General features: G+C 38.7%; 1 protein-coding gene across 4 annotated transcripts in view; it reads left to right on the forward strand.

Moving 5' to 3' along the window:
- Window positions 1-22,732, forward strand: part of MSH3 (mutS homolog 3) — a 213,576-nt gene that overhangs the window by 94,953 nt on the left and 95,891 nt on the right. For all 4 annotated transcript variants that reach the window (XR_006203637.1, XM_042942382.1, XM_042942371.1 and 1 more), the window contains exons 11-12: window positions 1,481-1,565; window positions 4,619-4,728. Coding sequence is in view for 3 of the 4 variants with exons in the window: in XM_042942382.1 (XP_042798316.1) it covers window positions 1,481-1,565; window positions 4,619-4,728 (195 nt within the window). In the remaining variant the exon portion in view is untranslated. The remainder of the gene's footprint in view (window positions 1-1,480; window positions 1,566-4,618; window positions 4,729-22,732) is intronic.

Consider the following 22,732-nt stretch of genomic DNA (forward strand, 5'->3'; position numbering starts at 1 on the left):
GTACCCCAATGTTTATAGCGGCACTCTCAACAATAGCCAAAATATGGAAAGAGCCTAAATGTCCATCAACTGATGAATGGATAAAGAAATTGTGGTTTATATACACAATGGAGTACTACGTGGCAATGAGAAAGAATGAAATATGGCCCTTTGTAGCAACGTGGATGGAACTGGAGAGTGTTCTGCTAAGTGAAATAAGCCATACAGAGAAAGAAAGATACCCTGTGTTTTCACTCTTATGTGGATCCTGAGAAACTTAACAGAAACCCATGGGGGAGGGGAAGGAAAAAAAAAAAAAAGAGATCAGAGTGGGAGAGAGCCAAAGCATAAGAGACTCTTAAAAACTGAAAACAAACTGAGGGTTGATGGGGGGTGGGAGGGAGGGTAGGGTGGGTGATGGGTATTGAGGAGGGCACCTTTTGGGATGAGCACTGGGTGTTGTATGGAAACCAATTTGACAATAAATTTCATATATTGAAAAAAAAGAATAAGCTGTAAAATCTGTAAGTGCTGTTGATAGAAACATAAGGGAATTGAATTACTGTATTAGGAATGCATTGATTAATATACTTTTTAACATGAAAGACTGCTAAGAACAAAATTGGAATTGTGCATACACTTGTTAATCATCACAGCTCAGGGCGCCTGGGTGGCTCAGTTGGTTAAGCATCCAGCTCTTGATTTTGTCTCAGGTCATGATCTCACAGTTCATGAGATTGAGCCACATGTCGGGCTCCATGTTGAGTGCGGAGCCTGCTTGGGATTATCTTCTCTTCCTCTTCTGCCCCTCCCCTGTTTGTGCACACTGTCTCAAAATTAATAAATATTAAAAAAATCATCACAACTCAATACTCAAGTCTATTTGCAAGTTAATTGAACTTTAAGCTCATTTGGGATAGTTGTACGGACATAAGGAAAATGTTAATTCTTTGAGCTTAAGGAAGTAATTTTTGCCACTTGGTTTTATACTCCACTAAAACATTAGTCCTATTAATTTGTGTTGTTAATTACAGAGTATATAACATTTGTTGCACCTATCAGAATGTTGATTAAAAGCTGTTAAAGGGTTCATCAAGATGACCTCATGCTAAAGAATAAGAGATGTTTTTAAATACTTTCACATATTTTTCTAACTAATTTCATAGCTTTTCCTAAAGATACCACCACATGCTCTGCTGATGATAAAAGACTGTGTTTGGTTTTATTCCTGGAAATGTAAAAAAGAGATGTTAGTACCATTTATTTCCCTGTGCTTGTTTATGGTGTGAGACAACTATCCTTTTGCATCAGTCTGTTTAATGGCACCAGCATCAATGAAAGACAATATCCCAAAGAATACTCGTTTGCTGCTTTTGGTTTGATTTTCTGTCAAAGAGCTCATTTTTGTCATAATGGTATTGGAATTATCTTTAGTGCCTAAATTAGTTTTTCAAACTCCTTTATGCACTTATATCATGGCTCATGTTTCATTCTTTTACAGGAATTTTAAGCAGTTGTCTGGTGAAATGGAATTCATGACAATTAATGGAACAACATTAAGGAATCTTGAAATCCTACAAAATCAGGTCAGGTAAACATAGAGGGTAACTGATTCAAAACCCCTTTGAAAAAAAACTTGGAATAAAGTAGCAGTCTGTTCTTAAGAGTGCAGGTGAGAACAAGAATATTGTGTTCAACTGATTACTCTGCCTGTACTCTTTAGTAGTTGATAACTGCAGCATCCATTTTTTTTGAGAATCAGATATATGAACTATTTCCCTAGGGGTTACTTTGAGAGCTATAGAACTTCTTTTTTACTTATTGAAGTGACATGCCCATCCTGATAATTTCTGTATCATACATTTCTTTGGAAAGACATCATCTTTGGAAATTAATATAAAGTGGATATTTTGTCTCCTTGATTATATCTTTTCTGTATACCTTAACTTTTCATTGAAATGTTTTGTCTTATTCAGCATTTGAAACAAGTTACTGTGACATTCACTTAGATTGTAAGATGCATAAATTTCATTTCACAAGCTTCTGTCATCATTTATTTGCCCTTTATTGATGAATTATGAAGATAATGGAGACATTAAATTGATTATTTTAATTTATTGAATTACAACTTAGAAATAAGATATTATATAATGTTAATATAAAGTCACAGAAATAAAAAGCAATTCCAAATCATTTGATAAGTAGTTGCAAAGCTGAATCATCTGAGTTAAATGGTTTAAAGCTCTTCAGAAATATTTATTACTGGGGCACCTGGGTGCCTGGGTGTTGGTTGAGCACTCAACTCTTGATATCGGCTCAGGTTATGATCTCATGGTTCATTAGTTCGAGCCCCAAGTTGGGTTCTGAGCTGACAGCACAGAACCTGCTGGGGATTCTCTCTCTCCCTCTCTCTCCTGCCCCTCCTCTGCTGTCTCTCTCTCTCAAAATAAATAAATAAACATTAGAAATGTTTCTTACTATTGTGAATTAAAGTAAATGCTGAATTTATTCTCCTGACTCCTAGATTTATGTATTACTAACTAGTTTCTCTTGTTTAGTTTCTTCATCTTCTAAGGTATCCTTGTATACTAGTCAGTCTTACTTTCATACTGTAACATTTGTTTCTTGTCATTACATTATCCAGAAATTGAGAATTATTCCTGCAAATTTTTTTCATCTACTCTGTATACATTCTCATGATAGCAAATGAGCAGAAGGAAGAAAAGGACATTTCTTGGATGAAGAAGAGTTCAGAGTCAGAGTATTCAGCTGAATACTTTGTTCCAGCCCTGGCATTCCAAACTTTCTTTATTCTGCCACATCCTTCCTGTTCAAATTCTACTGCTGTGGAGTCAGTTCTGAAATTAAATTCCTAAGGGAAAAATCACTTACCATTAAGGTACCCTTGTCAGGACTTGGGCCATTATAGAAACAGAGGCTAAGAATTCACATCTTTGGCTTGTCTTTGCACTTGACTTTGGCCTCCATTACCATGGAGGTAATGAGGCGGGTAATGAGGAGGGGGCTGGGTATCAGGGAGAGCAAATGAGTAATAGAGCTGTTTCTCTCCCACCCCTCCCTTTCTTGTCTGAGAGGGTTCTTCAGTGATGCAATAAATACTTGGAAAGTTATTCTTGTCCACTTTCCTCTTCCTGGGACCCTTTACTGTACTCAGGCCATTGGGGCTGTTGTTTCAGAAGGAATGGTGCTGTTGTTGATGTGGATTGCCCTGGTTAGTCAGCTCTGTCTGTCCAACTCATTCTCAGGCAGGCCTTCTGTGACCTATGGCTTTCGTGTGTGCTTTGTTTTAAACTCCTAAGGCCTGGCCGCTTTTGTCATCCCTTTCATAGTTAATTTCTGCCAGGTGCCATCATGTGTTAATTATGAGTCATTTCTCCTATACTTGGAAAGAAGTACCCTAAGGGAGGGACTGTATCTTAATACACCTTTGCTGGCCATACAACTGAGTACATAAGAGGTATTCTGTAAGTACCTGCTTGATGATTTGAAGGAAAAGGAAAAAGTTACAAAAAACTTAGGTGAAAACTGCAATCTTCCAAATGAGTCTACTGTTAATAGACTTTTTGAAATACCATGTAACCTTGGTTAAAATTAACTATCATCTCTAGTTAATTGTAAATTGTTTTTTTAGTGGTTCAACTTTCAAGTAGCAAAGCATAGATAGATAATTTTTTACTAAGGATTTAATAGAGCAGACTAAAATAAAATCCTTCCAGGGCGAATTCCTAGAGTGCAGTGCATTTTCACTTTGATCTCCAGTACCTTCTGCTTGTTCGGTGTTTTCATGAGAGCATCAGTCCTTAGAATGAGAACTCTGAGGTGGTGGAAGATACTGAATTGCTGAAGGAAATTAAATTATTTTCACTGTACTTGCCAAGGGAGAAAAGTATGTATTTTTAAGAAGCTTAGGACAAGCCTGTATTTTAGAAGATTTCTACATTAAAAAAGGGAGAGGGGTGGCGCCTGGGTGGCTCAGTCAACAGGTTAAGTGTCTAACTTTGGCTCAGGTCATGATCTCATGGTTTGTGAGTTTGTGCCCACTTTGGGCTCCCTGAGCCTGCCTCAGATCCTCTGTCCCCCTCTCTCTCTGCCCCTCCCCCACCTCTTTCTATCAAACATAATCATTAAAAAGAATATTTCTGAATATTTTTAGTTAACAAAACTACACAGACTGTCCCTTTTTGTGAAGATATCAATACTTTATATAGTGCATGTGTGTTCATATGTACATGCATTCGTCAAACATTAAACACCTGTTATGAGCTGCACTTTATGATAGGCATGTGTAACATTTAAAATTGAGGTATATGGAAGGATGCCTGGGTGGCTCAGTTGGTTAAGCATCCGACTTGGGCTCAGGTCATGATCTCATGGTTCGTGAGTTGAGCCCTGCGTTGGGCTCTGTGCTAGAAGCTCAGAGCCTGGACCCTGCTTCGGACTCCGTGTCTCCCTCTCTCTCTGCCCCTCCCCCACTCATGCTCTGTCTATCTGAAACGAATAAATCTTAAAAAAAAATTAAAATTGGGGTATATGGAATAATTAAGGCACATGAACAATTAGCAGTTTGGGTATAAATACAATGTCTAGTTAATAAAACTTTTCTTCTGGTCTTTCTTAGACTGACATGAAAACCAAAGGAAGTTTACTTTGGGTTTTAGACCATACTAAAACCTCATTTGGGAAACGGAAGTTAAAGAAGTGGGTGACCCAGCCACTCCTTAAACTAAGGTAAAGGGAATTCTTTTTTGTGTGTTTAATCTGAAATTGTATAAAGTTGTGAAATTAAGTGTGTCTTAGCTTCCTTAAAACCAAAGTTACCATGGCTTAAAGAACAGAATTTTAGGGGTTCCTGGCTGGCTCAGTCAGAGGAGCATGTGATGCTTGATCTCAGGGTCATGAGTTCAAACCCTATGTTGGATGTAGAGATTACTAAAAAAAATAAATAAACTTAAAAAAAAAAGAACAGGAGAACCTGCGTGGCTCAGTTGGTTAAGCGTCCGACTTGGGTTCAGGTCCTGACCTCACAGTTTGTGAGAATGAGTCCTGCTTCAGGCTCTACGTTGACAGCTCAGAGCCTGGAGCCTGCTTCAGATTCTGTGTCTCCCCCCTCTCTCTGCCCCTCCCCTGCTCATGCTCTGTCTCTCTCTGTCTCTCAGTCATAAACAAATGTTAAAAAAAAAAAGAACAGAATTTTAAATTGGGGAAGATTTTATTTTGTATCTGGCCATATGCTGTCTAATATTGTGAGGATCTGTTCCTTGTCCCAAGAATGAGTCTGCTTACAGGGCGAGTCAAAGGAAAGTGGGTTACCCAGTTAATATGGGTCATCAGTAGTATAAGAGAGTTGGGAGGACGGGGCTGAAGAGATGGGGCACTGCCTTTCATAGAAGGCTTTGAAGGCTAGATGGAGTTGGTAGCCAGGGGAAGTTAATCCAGTGATTCTGAGCATGGGATGATAGGATCAGATCTGGGCTTGTTTTGTCCTTAGCAGTCTTTCATGTTAAAAAGTATATTAATCAATGCATTCCTAATACAGTAATTCAATTTCCTTTATGTTTCTATCAACAGCACTTACAGATTTTAAGTGGGGGAGGGAACAAACTTGTGGTGAGGTAAATTGGCAAGTTCACAGGAAGGTTCTGAGGGACCTGAGCTAACGCAGGAACAGTAGGGAATCTGAAAGAGGAGCCAGGTGTGACATATTTGGGAAAGTAAATGAGTAAACTAGGAGCCCCTTCAAGGAAGGTCGCTGAATCTGATGCTTAAAACACAGCTGTTTCCAAGCTTGTCTGCACCTTGCGGTCACTTGGGAAGCTTCACAGATACTGATGTCTGTGTCCAGACCCCCACAAATTGTGATTTAATTGGTCTCCATTGTGGCCTGGGAGTTGGAGGGTTTGAAAGTTTCCCAGGTGATTTCGATATGCAGATAAATTTGGGGACTCTGACCTAGAACAGTGTCTGTCACTTAGTAGGAGCTAAGTAGGAGCTTAGTAGGAACTAACATTCAGTAATGTTTATTGAATGAATGAATGCTGTTATTTATTTCACTTTTACTATGTACCACTATTTAGTACTCAAAATCATCTTCTGAGGTAGGTCCTTGAGCTGAGTAAACAAATTCAGAGCTTCAGTAACTTGTTCAATGATTCATAGCTGGTAGGGCCCAGATTTTAAAAGAGCATTGACTCCAGAGCCGAGCAGGCTCTTAACCATTCTGAACAGCTTCCTGAATAAATAGACCAGAACGAGTGTGGTGAGGTGTTAGAACTGCTGTGTATCAGCTCTGTCAACTGAGTGAGTCAGTCTAGGAAGTCCTTGGGTCCCACGTCATGTCCCAGGTGCCCACCTCCCCATGCCATATTCTCACCTTTGAAATGGTAAACTCCCTCCTCACAGGGTTGAGGTAAGGAATACAATGAGACAGTAACCCTAACTACCACATTTGAGCTCTTTATTACATGACAAGCGCTATGCTGGGGCCTTTATATACATGTGCTGCACAGCCGCCTCACTACTGGCTGCATTTTACGTTCAGCTTAGAAAGTAGTCTTCGGTAAAGATATCAGTGCTGGTGATAAGCTTTAGGACACACGTTGATAATGGTTACCAAATCACTTGACTTTAATTTTTCTTCTTGAGCATAAAGACCTGCAGATGAGGGAACCTGGGTAAAGAAAACATGCCACGAATGGAAGTAAAGTTGATCCTTGAACAGCACGGCTTTGAACTGTGCAGGTCCACTTATATGCAGATTTTTTCTGATGCAGTACATGCTATCAGTGTGTTTTTCTTAACGATTTTCTTAGCATTTTCTTTCCTATAGCTTACTTTATTATGAGAATACAGAATGTGATACATATATGAAATATGTATTAATCAACTATGTTAATAAGGTTTCTGGTCAACAGTAGGCTATTAGTAGTTAAGTTTTTGGGGAGCCAAAAGCTGTACTAGGATTTTTGACTGTGGGAGGGTCATTGCCCCTAATCCCCACATTGTTCAAGGGTCAACTTATCTACTTTGGTTCAGTACTGAAATGAGGTAAGAGTACCTTGTGGAGCAAAAGCAGACCAGATGGCTTTCTGCAGAGAGTGTGGAAAGACATCTACCTGAGCATCCACAGTACTTCTTACATTCTTCTTCGCTTGGTTGAAATATTCAGCAGAAAGAGTCAGTAGCAGACTTTTTTTCATGTAAATTAAAACTTTTATTTCTGTTGTTAAATTTGTTTTCTATAACCAGGATTAATTTGAGATAAATTCAGCAGACCATGTCGTATGCTCTCTAAGAGCTGAATTATGTATCTCTTGGGAGTCTACTTTCCCAGGAAGCATGAAAGAAAATATGCCATGTGTTGAACACTGATGCTTTCCAAGTATGAACTTTAGACCAGCCTAACACTTACATAGTTGATAACAAACACACAAAACTTTTTCCTTTTAATTTTAGATCACAATTTTAAAACTTTTATCTTTCTAATCTAAAAATAATTTCAAAAATCATTTGTTAAATCCTAGTTGCCCTTTCATCCTGTTCCCAGTACCTAGAGAAAATTGTCAGCTGATTAGTCAGTGGTTCAGCTGTGTATTTATTATTGTTTACACTGACTTAGGTGTCATGCAGATCACAGATCATATCAGTATGATTATCCAGGCTAATATTCTGACTCGGATGTTGGCAGCCTTTTAAAAGTTCATTCAGATCCTGATTTTCTTCTATAGCGAGATCATAGAACAAGAAATTGGTGACAAGCATATTTAGCAAGATAAGGAAGGTCTTCCAAAGTTCTCCAGGAGCCCATTGTTTGTCAGTTATCCATGAATTCTCCCTCAAGAACTTCTTCGTATTTTCAGTCCATTTTAGTTCCAGGGCAATCACACAGATCATAAATCCAGGACCAACTGTTTTTTAAGTTTTAGAGGATTTTCCAGTCCCATCACCATTTTTTTTTTTTTTTTTTTTTAATGAAATGGCCTCTTCAGTGTAGAATTTTACTAGTGACTTTTAGAAAGTATACATGACTTTTATCCTATACTTAACTGTTTCAAAGACTACTTAGATTATTGACACTGGATTATACTTTATTGAAACCAAATTAGCTTCCCCCCCTTTTATTTTTTTTTTTCAGAAGCTGAAAGCCATTTTATTTTTTTATAATTTTTTTATTCAGGTATAATTAACATACAGTGTTATATTGATTTCAGGTGTACAATATACTGATTAAACAATTCTATACATTACTCAGTACTCATCATGATAAAACTGTTCTTAATTCCCTTCACCTCTTTCACCCATCCCCCCTCCCACCTCTCCTCTGGCAACCACCAATTTGTTCTCTGTATTTAAGAGTCTGTTTCTTATAAATAGGTTATGCTTTCTTATGTGTTGTAACCTATACTTTTTATTAGTTCTCTAAGTTTAGGCAAGAAGATGCTTCATTGTAGTTCTCTGGCTTCTTCTTCTTCTTCTTCTTTTTTTTTGGGGGGGGGTTCATTTATTTATTTATTTATTTAAATGTTTATTTATTATGGAGAGACAGAGCATGAGCATGGGAGGGGCAGAGAGAGGGGGAGACACAGAATCTGAAACAGGCTCCAGGCTCTAAGCTGTCAGCACAGAGTCTGACACAGGGGTTGAACTCACAAACTGCAAGATCATGACCTGAGCCGAAGTCCGACGCTTAACGGACTGAGCCACCTGGGCTCCCCTTTTATGTTTATTTTTGAGAGAGAGAGAAAACACAAGCAGAAGATGGGCAGAGAGAGAGAGGGAGACACAGAATCCAAAGCAGGCTCCAGGCTCTGAGCTGTCAGCACAGAGCCCGACGTGGGGCTTGAACCCATGAACTGTGAGATCATGACTTGAGCCGAAGTTGGACACTTAACCGACTGAGCCACCCAGGTGGCCCTCTGGCTTCTTCTTATAAATGAATGTCACATTGGCAAGTCATTAGTCCTAAAACCTTTTAATATTAAATTATGTTGAATTCATGTTTTGAGGTTCGATCTCTGAATTTCTTCTGCTTCTTTGAGTTGATACGATCTTGTCAATTTTTTATATATACACCATAGGCACTTGGTTGGTTTTGTCAAAAAACTTTGAAACATACATTGTTTGTTAATATTGATAGAGAGGGGAAAAGAAAACTTTGGAAAGTATGGGATGAGTCTCTAAAATGTTGCTTTAGGCAAAATATTAATTTTGAAGGCAGATTTGTTCATCTTAAAAGAAGGATTCAAGATTTGGTAGCTTACTGTAAATTTGAATATATTAAACAAAAACAAGTTGTGGATTTCCTTTTTGGATACCTCTTCTGCCTGCACCTTAAATGTTGATGTCACCCAGGGCTCTCTCCTGAGATCTCTTCTTACTTTCAGCCCTGCTTGAGATCTTATCTGGGGTCATCGTTTCTGTAGCTCACATGCTGATGACTTTGTCACATTATTTCCAGCAGCTCCATATTCACACATCTAGGACATCTCTGCCTCAGAAAACATTCAGTTTGAATGCCGAATGAAACAGATTGGAAACAAAGCATTTCCTTCAATGAGACAGTGATTTCCATGAGGCAGAATCTGAGAAATCAGTTCCTTCCCTTCTAGTGGATGGATTATTTTGTTCAACAGTGAAGATACTGGATTTCTGGCAAGTGGTAGTATTATATCATCTTGCCTTTTTGTGAAGTCACTTTTTATGAAAGGCAGTCAGATGAAAGGCTTTTTATGAAAGGCTTTTTGTTTATTGAGGAAACTGAGCATCTCCATGCCTCTGGCCTTGCCCTTCTCTGTTTCTGCTCTGCAGTACTGATGGATTACTTTTAAAAGTGCATATCTGATGATGCTGTTCCCTACTGTTTACAGTTCCTACAATACACTGAGGTGTATTTCTGGACCTTTGTATGGTCTGTTTCCTTTTTCTAAAGTGGAAACTTGTACTCATCTTTGTTTCCCTTCTAGTTTGCTGCCTGCTTCTTCAAAGCATCCTTTGCTATTTTCTCATCTTCTAGGTATCATTTCAATGTTGGCGTTTCAGAGGCCTGACCCTTAGGAGCTGAGCTTTCTTCCTTCCTTAAACCTCCTGAACCTAAACCCCTAAACCTCCCCTCACAACCTCTTCTCACTGTCTCCTACCCCTACCCCTATGAACATTTCTCTTCCATGACTGTAATTGTCAAAATGTCAGTGATTCCCAGATTTCTCTCTCTCCTATTCTCCAGGCTTATATATTCAGCTTAGATTCATACACACGTCGGTGCATCACAGAAACTTAATGTATTCAACCCTGTTCCTCCTCCTGGTTTCTCTATTCCAGGAACCAGCACTTACACTGAATGAGTTACTTAGACCAAAAATGGAAGTTATCCTGGACATTTCCTTTCTGACAGCCATGTCCAATCTAATACTAAGCCCTGTTGCCTTTAGCTCTAAAATATGTCTAGAGTCTGTGTGTGTCTTGCCATCTCCACTGCCATCAGCCTGGTCTAAAGTATACCAGTTCTCACTTGGACAGCTGCAGTATCCGCCTAACTGATCTCTTTTTCAATATAAAGACTGAATCATGCCACTCCCCTGTTTTAAACTCTTCATTGGCTTTCCACTTGCTTCAAATAAAATTAAAATTCTTTAGGGGCGCATGGGTGACTCGGTTACTTAGGCATCTGGCTCTTGGGTCCAGCTCTGCTTGTCATCTATGGTTTGTGGGATCGAGCCCCATATTGGTCTCCACGCTGACAGCACAGAACCTGCTTGGGATTCTCTCACTTCTTCCCCTCTCTCTTTTCTCCTTCTCTCTCTCTCTGTTTCTCTCTCTGTCCGTCTTCTACTTGAACTCTCTCTCAAAATAAATAAACTTAAAAAAAAGTTAAAATTCTTGGGGCACCTGGTGACTCAGTTGGTTAATGTCCAGTGCTTGGTTTTGGCTCAGGTTGTGATCTCACAGTTTCTTGGGTTTGAGACCCCCATCAGGCTCTGTGCTGACAGCACCGGTCCTGCTTGGGATTCTCTTGCTCTTCCTGTCTCTCTGCCCCTTCTTCACTTGCACTGTCTCTGTCTCTTTCAAAATGAATAAACTTAAAAAAAAAAATTCTTTAGCATGGCTCTTCCCTGCATTCACACATTCATCATCTTCTGGTCACTCTGGCCTTTTGGTTTCTGAGCTTCTAAAAGTTTTTTCTCATTCTGTGGTCTTTGCATTTGCTGGGCTCTCTACATAGAGTGTTTTTCTTTTTCTCTTTAATCCTCAAATGACTGATTCCTTTTAAGCCTCACCTTTAAAGTGTCATTCTTCAGAGGTTTTCTCTGACCACCTAATCTAAATTGTGTTCCCTGTGTCATTCTTCGGTAGCATATAGGACTATGTATCATGGTTGATATTTGTTTTTTCTGTTTATTTAATATCTAGCTCTTACTAAATTGTGTGACAAGCATTTGATAAATATTTATTAAGTGAATTATTAAAATAGTGAGTCATTCAAGACCAAACTCAGCTCCTTTGAAAAGTCCTCCTTTTCCTCCTTTCTTCCTCTGTAGAAAGTTAATTGGTCTCAATTTTGTCCAGCCCCTACCCCTTCATCACTAACCGATACAGAATGCATGGGGGGCTCATAGTGCTTTGAATTTATAGATGATCAAGAAATATGAACAAATGAATCCATTTGAAAATGAATCCATTTGAAAATCGTAGGGTGAAAATGTTGTGACATTTTGACAATGTCAAATTCATTTTTTTTTTTTTAATATATGAAATTTATTGTCAAATTGGTTTCCATACAACACCCAGTGGTCATCCCAAAAGGTGCCCTCCTCAATACCCATCACCCACCCTCCCCTCCCTCCCACCCCCCATCAACCCTCAGTTTGTTCTCAGTTTTTAAGAGTCTCTTATGCTTTGGCTCTCTCCCACTCTAACCTCTTTTTTTTTTTTTTTCTTCCCCTCCCCCATGGGTTTCTGTTAAGTTTCTCAGGATCCACATAAGAGTGAAACCATATGGTATCTGTCTTTCTCTGTATGGCTTATTTCACTTAGCATCACACTCTCCAGTTCCATCCACGTTGCTATAAAAGGCCATATTTCATTCTTTCTCATTGCCATGTAGTATTCCATTGTGTATATAAACCACAATTTCTTTATCCATTCATCAGTTGATGGACATTTAGGCTCTTTCCATAATTTGGCTATTGTTGAGAGTGCTGCTATAAACATTGGGGTACAAGTGCCCCTATGCATCAGTACTCCTGTATCCCTTGGATAAATTCCTAGCAGTGCTATTGCTGGTTCATAGGGTAGGTCTATTTTTAATTTTCTGAGGAACCTCCACACTGCTTTCCAGAGCGGCTGCACCAATTTGCATTCCCACCAACAGTGCAAGAGGGTTCCCGTTTCTCCACATCCTCTCCAGCATCTATAGTCTCCTGATTTGTTCATTTTGGCCACTCTGACTGGCGTGAGGTGATATCTGAGTGTGGTTTTGATTTGTATTTCCCTGATAAGGAGCGACGTTGAACATCTTTTCATGTGCCTGTTGGCCATCCGGATGTCTTCTTTAGAGAAGTGTCTATTCATGTTTTCTGCCCATTTCTTCACTGGGTTATTTGTTTTTCGGGTGTGGAGTTTGGTGAGCTCTTTATAGATTTCGGATACTAGCCCTTTGTCCGATAAGTCATTTGCAAATATCTTTCCCCATTCCATTGGTTGCCTTTTAGTTTTGTTGGTTGTTTCCTTTGCTGTGCAGAAGCAAGGGAATTAAAAGCAAAAGTGAATTACTGGGACCTTATGAAGATCAAATTCATTTGAACAAGTGAATCCATTTGAAAATCATAGGGTTCTCATTAGACTTTGCAAATAAAGGCACACCTATGTGAGAGAAGTTTCTTTTTCTAAGAAAAACAACTTGATTTTAAAAGAACCTTAGAAGCAGGTTTCCTTCATAGGATTCCCTGTTTTCGTGCAACAATCGCTTAATTAGGTCTGAAAACATTAACACTTAACAGTGGAAAATATGGTTTGCCCACATCTTGCATTCTTGTCAATTGTTAGTGGAATTAGAGTAAATAGAAGTTCCTTGGTGAAAGTCAAGTAACTCAGTAAGGAAGCCAGGTTGGGTGATGGGAAGGGACCATCTTCCCACCTTTGGCCCAGCTGGTTTTAAGTATCATGTAAAAGGTTTGACTCATAGCTCTGACCATGTCTAAATAGGAATTTTTTTTGTGTAGAGTTATTTGGGTGCACTCTAATTTTCCTTTGGTTCTTTAAGGCCATACCTGTGGAATTTGAATTCCATAATGGATGATTTAGATAGTGTATTAGTTCGCTAGGGGTAACAAAGTATCACAAAGTGGGTAGCATCAACAACACACATTTGTCTCACAGTTCTTTCTGAGGCCTCTGAAGGAGAAGCTGTTCCATACCTGTGTCCTGGCTTTTGCTGGTTTGCTGGCGATCTTTGGTGTCATTTGGCTTGTAGATGCACCTCTTTTCTGTCTGCCTTCACATTCACAGGGTGTTCTTGCAGCGTGCTTATCTCTTCACATGACATTCTTTCAGTAAGGATGTAATCTTACTGGATTAGGGGCCTACCATATTCCAGTATGACCTCATGTTAACTAATTACATCTACAGTTACCCTATTTCTAACTAAGGTCACATTGCGAGGCACTGGTGATTAGCTCTTCAATGTGTATTTTTTGTTGACACAATTTAGCCCATTACAGGTAGGCTCAGTAATTTCATATCTTTTCTTCTTTGGGCACGAGCAGATTGAATATATTCATCTCTTGAATGGAAACAAGTGTTTTGATTCTCATTTAAATATATTGCACATGTATTCAACATCTGAAGTGACATTGTAAAGAACCATCGAATTTTGTAAGTTGTGAACATTGTGCACTTTTGTGCCTGCAGTACAGTATTCTGGAAAATCATTCATCTAGCTTATCTTTGAAAAACGTTCTATTCTGCGTCTATCCAGGTGAAGGTATTTACACAAAATGTTAGATTGATTTAGGGATCAGAAAGAGACATTTATATGTGAAAAAAAAAAAAAATAAGGGAAATGTTTGGGTAGAAAGGAACAGAGGTCCAAATCTAAGGGTTGAGGAGAGAAGGGTAGCCAAGATGGGAAGGGAGAGAGCTGAGGGCTAAGAGGTAAGATGTGTTACTCTGTCAGGGGGTCTTGTGTGGGAGTGGAAATAAGATGGCAGGGCAGGAAACTTAACGTCTGACTGTGTTGTGTTATTTTAGTCTGTGATATGTCTATTCTTTCAAATAGTTATTCCATCATTTTATAGAGGGGTAAAACTGAGACTCAGGTTAATTATCCAAGATCATCCAGGTAGCACATAGGGCTCATCTAGAATCATACTTCAGGAGTTATTGAGACTTTACCTTCAGTTCTGACGCCCTCACTCAGTTGTGTCACTTTGTACAAGTTATGAATTTTCATATACCTCTGTTTCTTCACCTGTAAAATGGGAATTATAATACCTTCCTCACTCACAGTGTTGTTGTGAGGACCAAATGAGACAGTATATGCAAAGAATTCCTGTGGTTCTTAGCATCAGTTATGTGGTTAAGAAAATAGCTGTTGTCTTTAGAATTGGTTATAATTTATAACCAAAAAACTGGAGGCAACCTAGCTATTAGTAGGGGAATAGAAAAATAAATTGTAACCAGTCTTACATTAGAATAATGATGCAGCGGTTAAAATAAAGACAGTCGTATGATGACCCAGCTGGAGGCTTCCAGGGATGACAGGGCAGAGGCTGTGCACTGTTGTCAGCTGTCTAGCATCTGTCTGGTTGGTTCTGTATCTGGTTCTTTCCTGTGTTTTATCTTTTGCTTGTAGCTACAGTCAGGATTGTGAGGAGAGTTTGCAAGGAGCACTGGTGAGTAAGTCGTGTCTTTATCAGTCCCCTCTCAGAATGGTGCCACCATTGGTAATTGAGCTCTTTCATTTTATGTGGCTGGGCTTGGATCACAGCCTTTCTCTTTTACTTAGTGCTCTGAACCTGAGTCCTGGGAACTTAGGAAGCTCAGTCTCATGTTCTGATTGAGTACACGTTAATGTGTTTGTTAACACTAAAGGTAGTACATTGGCTGGAGAAACTAAGTGCTTAACAGCAGCAACAAAAAACACCACACGGTTTGATAGTTCTAATAGTGGAAATTTTTATTATTGTTTTTTTTAATGTTTATTTTTGGAGAGAGAGAGACAGAGTGTGAGTGCAGGAAGGGGCAGAGAGAGAAGGAGACGCAGAATCTGAAGCAGGATCCAGGTTCTGAGCTGTCAGCACAGAGCCCGACACAGGGCTTGAATCCATGAACAGCAAGATCATGACCTGAGCCGAAGTCGGACACTTAACCGACTGAGCCACCCAGGCACCCCTAACAGTGGAAACTGGTTTCTTCTTTATCTTTGCATAAACAAACCGTGGCCTTTCCCTGGGTGGGCTGGATTGCGGGTGGGCTGGAACTCTTTACATAGGCATTTAGGAACTCCACAGCCTATTCATCCTTAAACATGTGATTTCTGAGGTCAACCTGGGTATTGACATCCAGCCAGAGGAAAGGGACAGGGTATGGAGGACATATTTTTGGTTCACCAAGTCTCGCGGTGAGTGGTAAATTTCTGCTCACATGTCATTGGGTAGAACTCATTCTAATGGAATCAGAATGATACCCCTTAACTGCAAGGCAAGTTAACAGATGTTTGTCAAGGACAAAGAAGACATGTTTGATGACTGCTTAGCAGTCTATTGCCAGAGATGGGCTATCCTTTTTTTACCTGTGTATAGTTGTGTTTCAACTGTGTAGTACTTTTTTTTAAAAACATTTTAATGATTAACTTATTTAAATTTCTAAATAGGCAATACCTTCACATAGTTGCAGAGTTTAAAAATGTAAAAAGATAATATAGTGAAGTATTTGTCTTTTATCTCTGCCCCACATCTGTCCAGTTCCTATTGGATAATCATGGTGGTTATTTTCTTGTCTATCTTTCCAGAGACTTTTTGTTTTAAAAGCAAATAAATAAATATGAATATGTATATTCCTGCCTCCCTTTTTCTACGTGGATGGGTGTGTAATATACACAGAACTCTTTGCTTCTTTCCCTTGGTGATATAAGATAGTTATTTTAAATTTTGTGTTAGTCTTTCTCCATTACAAGATGTTGTTCCTACTCTTAAGGAGTTTCTAATCTAATTTGGTCAAGGTCTAATCTAGTGAGGAGGATATGCAGGTAGGGAAAGCTTTTGTACCTAAGATAAAATACTTATCTGGTACACACTGTACAGTTCAATGCTATAATTAGAGCAAATGAAGAATCCTTTTTTAATTCTAATTAGATTTTTAGAGAACTTCATAAGAGAATTAAGTGTGCTAAGTTTATTCTTGGCATTTAAATCACATAAACCATTGAAATTAGCAAAACTGAAAATTGTCGGTATTAGGAAATAGGTCTCTGACTATTGGCTACATTTTTGTGTAATTATTGAGAGCACTAAGTACATTCTAGTGATAGTTAATTCTCTTGAATAATTAAATGACTTTTATTTTGGTAAACTCGTATGTTTAGAGTATTAACAGTGTTTTTCTAATTCATGGCTCTGGCCTAAATGACAAAGTAATAAAATGTTATGTATTTCCTTCATTTACCATTTAATTTATATTAACAAAACTAAATGCCATTTTTTAAATGTTTATTCATTTTTATGAGTGATGGGGGGGGGAAGTGGGAGAATGAGAGAGAGAGAGAGAGAGAGAGAGAGAGAGAGGACAGAGGATGTGACGCAGGCTCTGCACTGACAGCAGAGAGCCTTATGCAGGACTTGAACCCATGAACTGTGAGATCGTGACCTGAGCCCAAGCCAGATGTTCAAGTGACTGAGGTACCCAGAACTTGTTGCACTGAACTGCATTATGAGGCCCAGTTTATTCTTTGTGATTTCCCATTTTCCATGACCTTGCCAACACAGCATTCAGCTTTGGTGACTGTGAATTTCCTCAGCCCAGTGAGACACACAGTACTGCTCATAAATGGAAAGGAAGATTAGTAGGTTGTGCATAGCTGAGAGCTGAGATTGATTGGTGTTGACCCCTGCGTCTTTGCCTTTGCTATGTGACTGTATGAGCAGAAAGTGCTGCTACCAAGAAAAAAGTGACCCCATGTGTCTCTTATCTGAATGTCTGCCCTGACTTAGTGCATATAGAGGAACTAGTGTCTCTTGGGATGCTTATCTTGGGAGCCTGTAGCTGGTCTCTGCTTTGTTGTGTAGTAATAGGCCTCCATGGAAGTCTAAACTGGTTCATGTGACCAGCAGTAAATGGAAGCTTTCATTTGTGCTGAGGAAGAGACGTACAGGAGAGAAGGAGGAGGAAGAATTGGAGATCTTTTCCTTCTTTCCTCTTCCAGCTTTATTTTTCTTTGTGCCTTTACTAGGAGGGATTTTCAGAGTATATCCCCTCAAAATGTTGTGGGAGGACTTCATTTCCTGTGGCTGTAATGTCATAAACATTGTAGAGCTTTTTAAATAATAATAACAACAACAACAACAACAACAATAATAATAATGGGAAAACCTAAGGGAAGAGATTGAAGAAGGAGCTAGAAATGAAAGTGAGTTGACTTTGTTGCTACCACAACAACAACAATAATGGGAAAACCTAAGGGATCAGATTGAAGAAGGAGCTAGAAATGGAAGTGAGTTGACTTTGCTGTTGCCATTGTCCCCTAGCCTCTGCAGGTGTTGGTAATCAAAAGGATTGGATTTTTAAGAGCCTTGTGGGAAACTGCAGGGAAGGCCTTGTGTTGGTCTTAAGTTAGGGAGGCCAGAGTAATGTGAGACCCTCAAAGGATCATAATCTCACTGAAGAGAGGGGACAAAGAAATATGTCTGTCTTGGCCTAGTCTTTACAAAGGGAAAATTTTCCAAGAACTCTTAACCCAGGTCCACCCTCACTCAGGTTTGCTATTCCAATTTGTACTATCTGTGTGGTCTGGCAATTTCCAACTTGTGAAAGTTGTTTTAAATGGTCCCATGCTGGGGCTCTTGAGTGGCTCAGTCGGTTGAGCATCCAACTCTTGATTTCGGCTCAGGTCATGATCCCAACATCATGGGATCAAGCCCCACATTGGTCTTCACATTGAGCATGGAGCCCACTTAAGATTCTTTCTCTCTCTCCCTCTCTCTCTCTGTCTCTCTCTCCCTCTGCCTCTATTCCTGCTGTCTCTCTCTCTCTCTAAAGACAAAAGAAAAAAAAATGATCCCACACCTCAGGGTTCCTAGCAGAAGCAAATGCAAAGCTTCCCCGAAGGGATACACTCTCAGTCCAGGCTTCCTAGGAATCCCAAAAAGAAAGCTCTATGATAAGCTCAGAAGCCACAATTACAACAGTCATGGGGAAACAAGTATCCATGGCTGTGAGCAGAAATTATAAACAGCAGAATTAGAATCCAAGATATTCAGATAATGAGATTATGAAAGATAAATATCAAACTACCAAGTTGAAAGAAATACAAAAGAAAATGAAAAATATGAGCACAGAACAAAAATGCCATCAAAGGAGAGTAGGTTGTTTTTTAAGAAGAACCGCATACAACTTTTAGAAACAGCAGATGGGTTAAACAGGAATAGATGCATTTTAGTTAAAATGCAGGGTAGTATCTGAAAAACTTACCTGGCATGTAGCACAGAGAGACAGTATGATAAAATGTACAAGAGATTGAAAGAGAATTAGGTGGTCAAACATAATGCTCATTAGCTTTCCAGAGGAAAATTGGAATAGGGAGAGAGACATTATGCAAAGAGATTGTCCTTTGACAATTCTTTATTAGGATGAGAATTTCTTATATTTCATGCAAGATATAGATGGTTAGGTTTTGAAAGCACATGGACCCAAAGTGCATTTGAGAACACAAAAACCCACATTTCAATAGGTCACACTGAAACTATGACACTAAAATCAAATATAAAAATATTAGAGCAGAGAGCAAAGAAAGATCACTTGTAATGCCCTAAAAATTATATAACTGATTTGATTTCTAATTCCTGTGCTTCATTTGCTTTCTTTCAGTGATTTCTTTTGGATTTGTTGAATTTTTTTTTTTTTTCATTTATTACCACCCATTCCCTGCCCAAAGCTCCGTGGTTTGTATTGCCTTTTCCTGTTGTCTCTTGTTTCTGTTGATTTTTACTCATTTAGTTGCTTTTTATACTTGATTGTCTTTGTGCACTGGTTCTATTCTTTGAACATTTATTTTAAGAATAATGTGAAGGCTAGGATGAAGGTGGCTTTTCTTCTTGTTTGCTTCTGCCAGGTTCTTGGTGGCATGGCCAGTCTGGGACCATCTTAATTTGAGTTCATTGTTTGATATGTTCTAGTCCATCCAAATGATGCTAACCGAGGCTGTGAGTTCATCTTTCCTATGAGGCCAGTTCACTTTCTGGCAGAATCTTCTGGTATATCTCTTTAGTACAAAAGTGGCTTTGACTGCTGGATTACTTCTCTGGGTTCTTGTTTTTTTAGATTTTGGTGTAGTTATTCCTTACCATTTTGTTAGTTCTTGGATACTTTTATGAACATGTTTTTTATGTTTCATGTGGCTTTTTAAATTGTCCTCATTAGAAGGATGGTCTGAAAGTACTGGTTCCCACCATTACCAAAAGCAAAAATCATATTATGCTCTTTTCAGAGACTCAAGTTTATGTCTTAAATTGGTAATGGATGGTAGCTGTCAGAGAATTGTTCTGCTTAATATTCTGAAAAGAGTGAACTGTGGTCTGTTACTAAAATGATGCATCATTAGAACAGGAGTAATAAAAATCCTTAAAAGCTTGTTGGGTAATTTATAATTTGCAACAGGGTACGTATTCACAATAGCACTTTAGAATGTAATTTCATAAGTAAAATAAAAACTTACTTTCGTGGTGTGTAAGGTTCTGAGCCTGATGTTTGTGGATGACTCATACTCCATCTCTTTACATGTTCCTTCTTCCCTCTCCTTCGCTGCCTTATCTATCACAACTCCTGCTAGTTTGACCTCTTTAATGTCTCTTAAAATATGTGCCTTTTCATCTCTCTATTCTCTACCCAAGTTCAGATCATCAAAATCACTCCCCTGGATTACTGAAAGAGCCCTCCTGCCACCATCCTTATGTCCTTTCACACATTAACCGTTGGCCCTCATTGTTCTCAGGTTAAAGTCAAAGCTCCTGTGTGGCCCGTGCCCCTCACATGACCATTCGCTACCTAGCTGCCTTGCTGCTGCTGTCACACTCTCACACTGTCACCCTCCATCTTCCTGTACATCTGCCTGTGCTCCTTCTACAATTGGCACTTTTGTAAGCACACAGTAATTGTTCATTAAGTGAAGGACTGAATGACGTGTGTGAAGCTAAGGAAATTCAAGTAATCATAAGCCCTCTTACGTTTCTGTTAGAAAGCTGTGTAGGTAGTTGGTTTAGCCATATTGCATGAGTACTATATTAATGTCTGAATTTAATTTATTAATTATATATCATCTGTCTTTAGAGCAAACTTTACAATGAAAAGTCAAAGCAGAAACAAACAACAAAAAACTACCTCTCTTCAGTAGTTTGTATTTGAGCTTTCCTCCCCCATATAACCTTATGTTAGAATTATAGAGGCTTCTCCACAGATAGCAACCAGGAGGTAAAAACTTCATCACATGTCCTTACAGTGGCAACAGCTGTAGGTTACACACTGTATTTCTGACTGATGACCACACACAACAGATAATAGCATCATTACCCAGTTCATCTTCAAATGTGAAGGACTCCAGTGCCACTCACTTTTAGTCCTTGGGTCTTTTGTGCTAAAGAAGAATCTTTGTCATCCCCAGGACCTCAAGTGTGTGGTTTTTTGTCACATGGAATGAAATGACTCAGGTGCCTTATTTTATTTTGTTTAGGATGTGTCATGCTGTGAGGTCAAATGTAGACTACTATAGGGCATCTTGAAATAAGCATTTTTATCATCATAGTTGACAGTTACTACTTCCTGTTTTGTTGACTGTCACAATCACTGAATGTTTCTTATTGATTGCACCAAAATAATTTTTCTCTCTTTTGGTGATCTCACATATTATTTTATTAGGGTTATTTGGAAAGTCTTGTTACTGCTCCTAATTAAAGAACAGTTCCAAGATATACAGACTCTTTAAAAAACTTGATTAGAAGTCAGTTTATTAATTTGCATTGTGATCTGCATATAGGAGCTAAAAGTAGCTCCCCCAGTGGTGAGAAATTTGTGGTAAACAGTGCCGCACACCCTGTCTCCCTCTTCCTGCCTGTTTTAGACACCTGGAAATGGTATGGCATTCTTTCTCAGTATAGCCTAGTAACCAGTCTCAACACAGTACTTCAGGTCCCCACAACCAGTCAGATTTGGCCCTTGAGATCCCAGGGCTAGCTTTTCTTGTGTATTTCTTCCTTGTTCACTTTGCACAGAATATATATTTTTGCATGTTTGCGCCTTATGGCTCTACACACAGTTATTTTCAAACTTACATTTTGGGTGCTGTTTCTTCCTCCTCCATTATGTTCTTTGTGGTACCTACCAAACAAATTGTCTAAGCAAATAAAGATCACTGTAATAACAGTGATGATAACTAATGTGTATTGAGTGTTTACTATGTACCAGGCACTGTACTAAGTGCTTAACATGCATTATTTCATTGTAATCTTGTAACAACTCTGAGTTAGAGACCACTATTCTTCCCATTTTAAAGATGGAGAAACTAGGGCAAGGCTAAATAACTGGTAAATGGCAGAGCCTCGATTTTCACCAAAGTCACCTGCCTTCTCAACCCCAGTTTTTAACCTCTGAGCTGTTACCTCCTTAACCAATGAAGGCTGGGTTAAAACCAGAATGATCATAGTAAATATGCTTTTGTCTGTGCTGTCATTGGGCTAAAATAAAAATCCAGTACCTTTGTATTTTCCCAGATTGCAAACCAACTTAGCACAACATTTTTTGTCTCTTTCTAAGAAATTTATAGTTTTATATCTATTTTTAAAAAAATCTTCTGGAAGATTTCATAAATATGACTTAGGTTTTTATTAACCTCTTTTGCTTTTATCTTTCCATATCTCCAACAACCTTTATAATTTTTGAGAGAGTAGCTATCTTTGTAGGCTGTCTTATACGTTCACAGATGGTATTATTCTATCTGTCCTCATACCATCTGCAGCATCAACCTAGTCTATTCCAATTGGTGTTATCTTTCATTTATGCAGGAGTGAGTTATTAAAATAAAACTTTATATTTGTATAGCATTTTGGGTAAACGTTAGGGTAAAACATGGATTTATTTTATCACAACAATCTTATGCAAAGAAAATTTAATTTTTTATTTTTTTCACCTCTTCCTGAATTACTTTATATGTAGTCTTTGGAATTGAATTGAATTGAATTCAACAACTATTTATTGAACACATATTATGATCCCAGACCTGTGAGAATGAAGAAATGATCCCTGTTTTCACTGAGCTTATAGTCCAACAGAAAAGACAGAGAAGTAAATATAATTACAATTTCCACTATGGAAAGACTGTAGAGGGTCATGTGGAAAAGGATGGCAAAGGATTAAATTTGGTCTAGTGAGCCCAGAAAGCCCTTTCAGAAGAAGGGTACGTGGGAGTTTGCCAAACCAAGTAGAGCTGGTAGGCAGTAGGGAAGAGGAAGAGAGTCTTCAAGGCAGAGTGGGCAGC

This window comes from Panthera leo, chromosome A1 (genome assembly GCF_018350215.1).
Source record: "Panthera leo isolate Ple1 chromosome A1, P.leo_Ple1_pat1.1, whole genome shotgun sequence".
NCBI lineage: Eukaryota > Metazoa > Chordata > Mammalia > Carnivora > Felidae > Panthera > Panthera leo.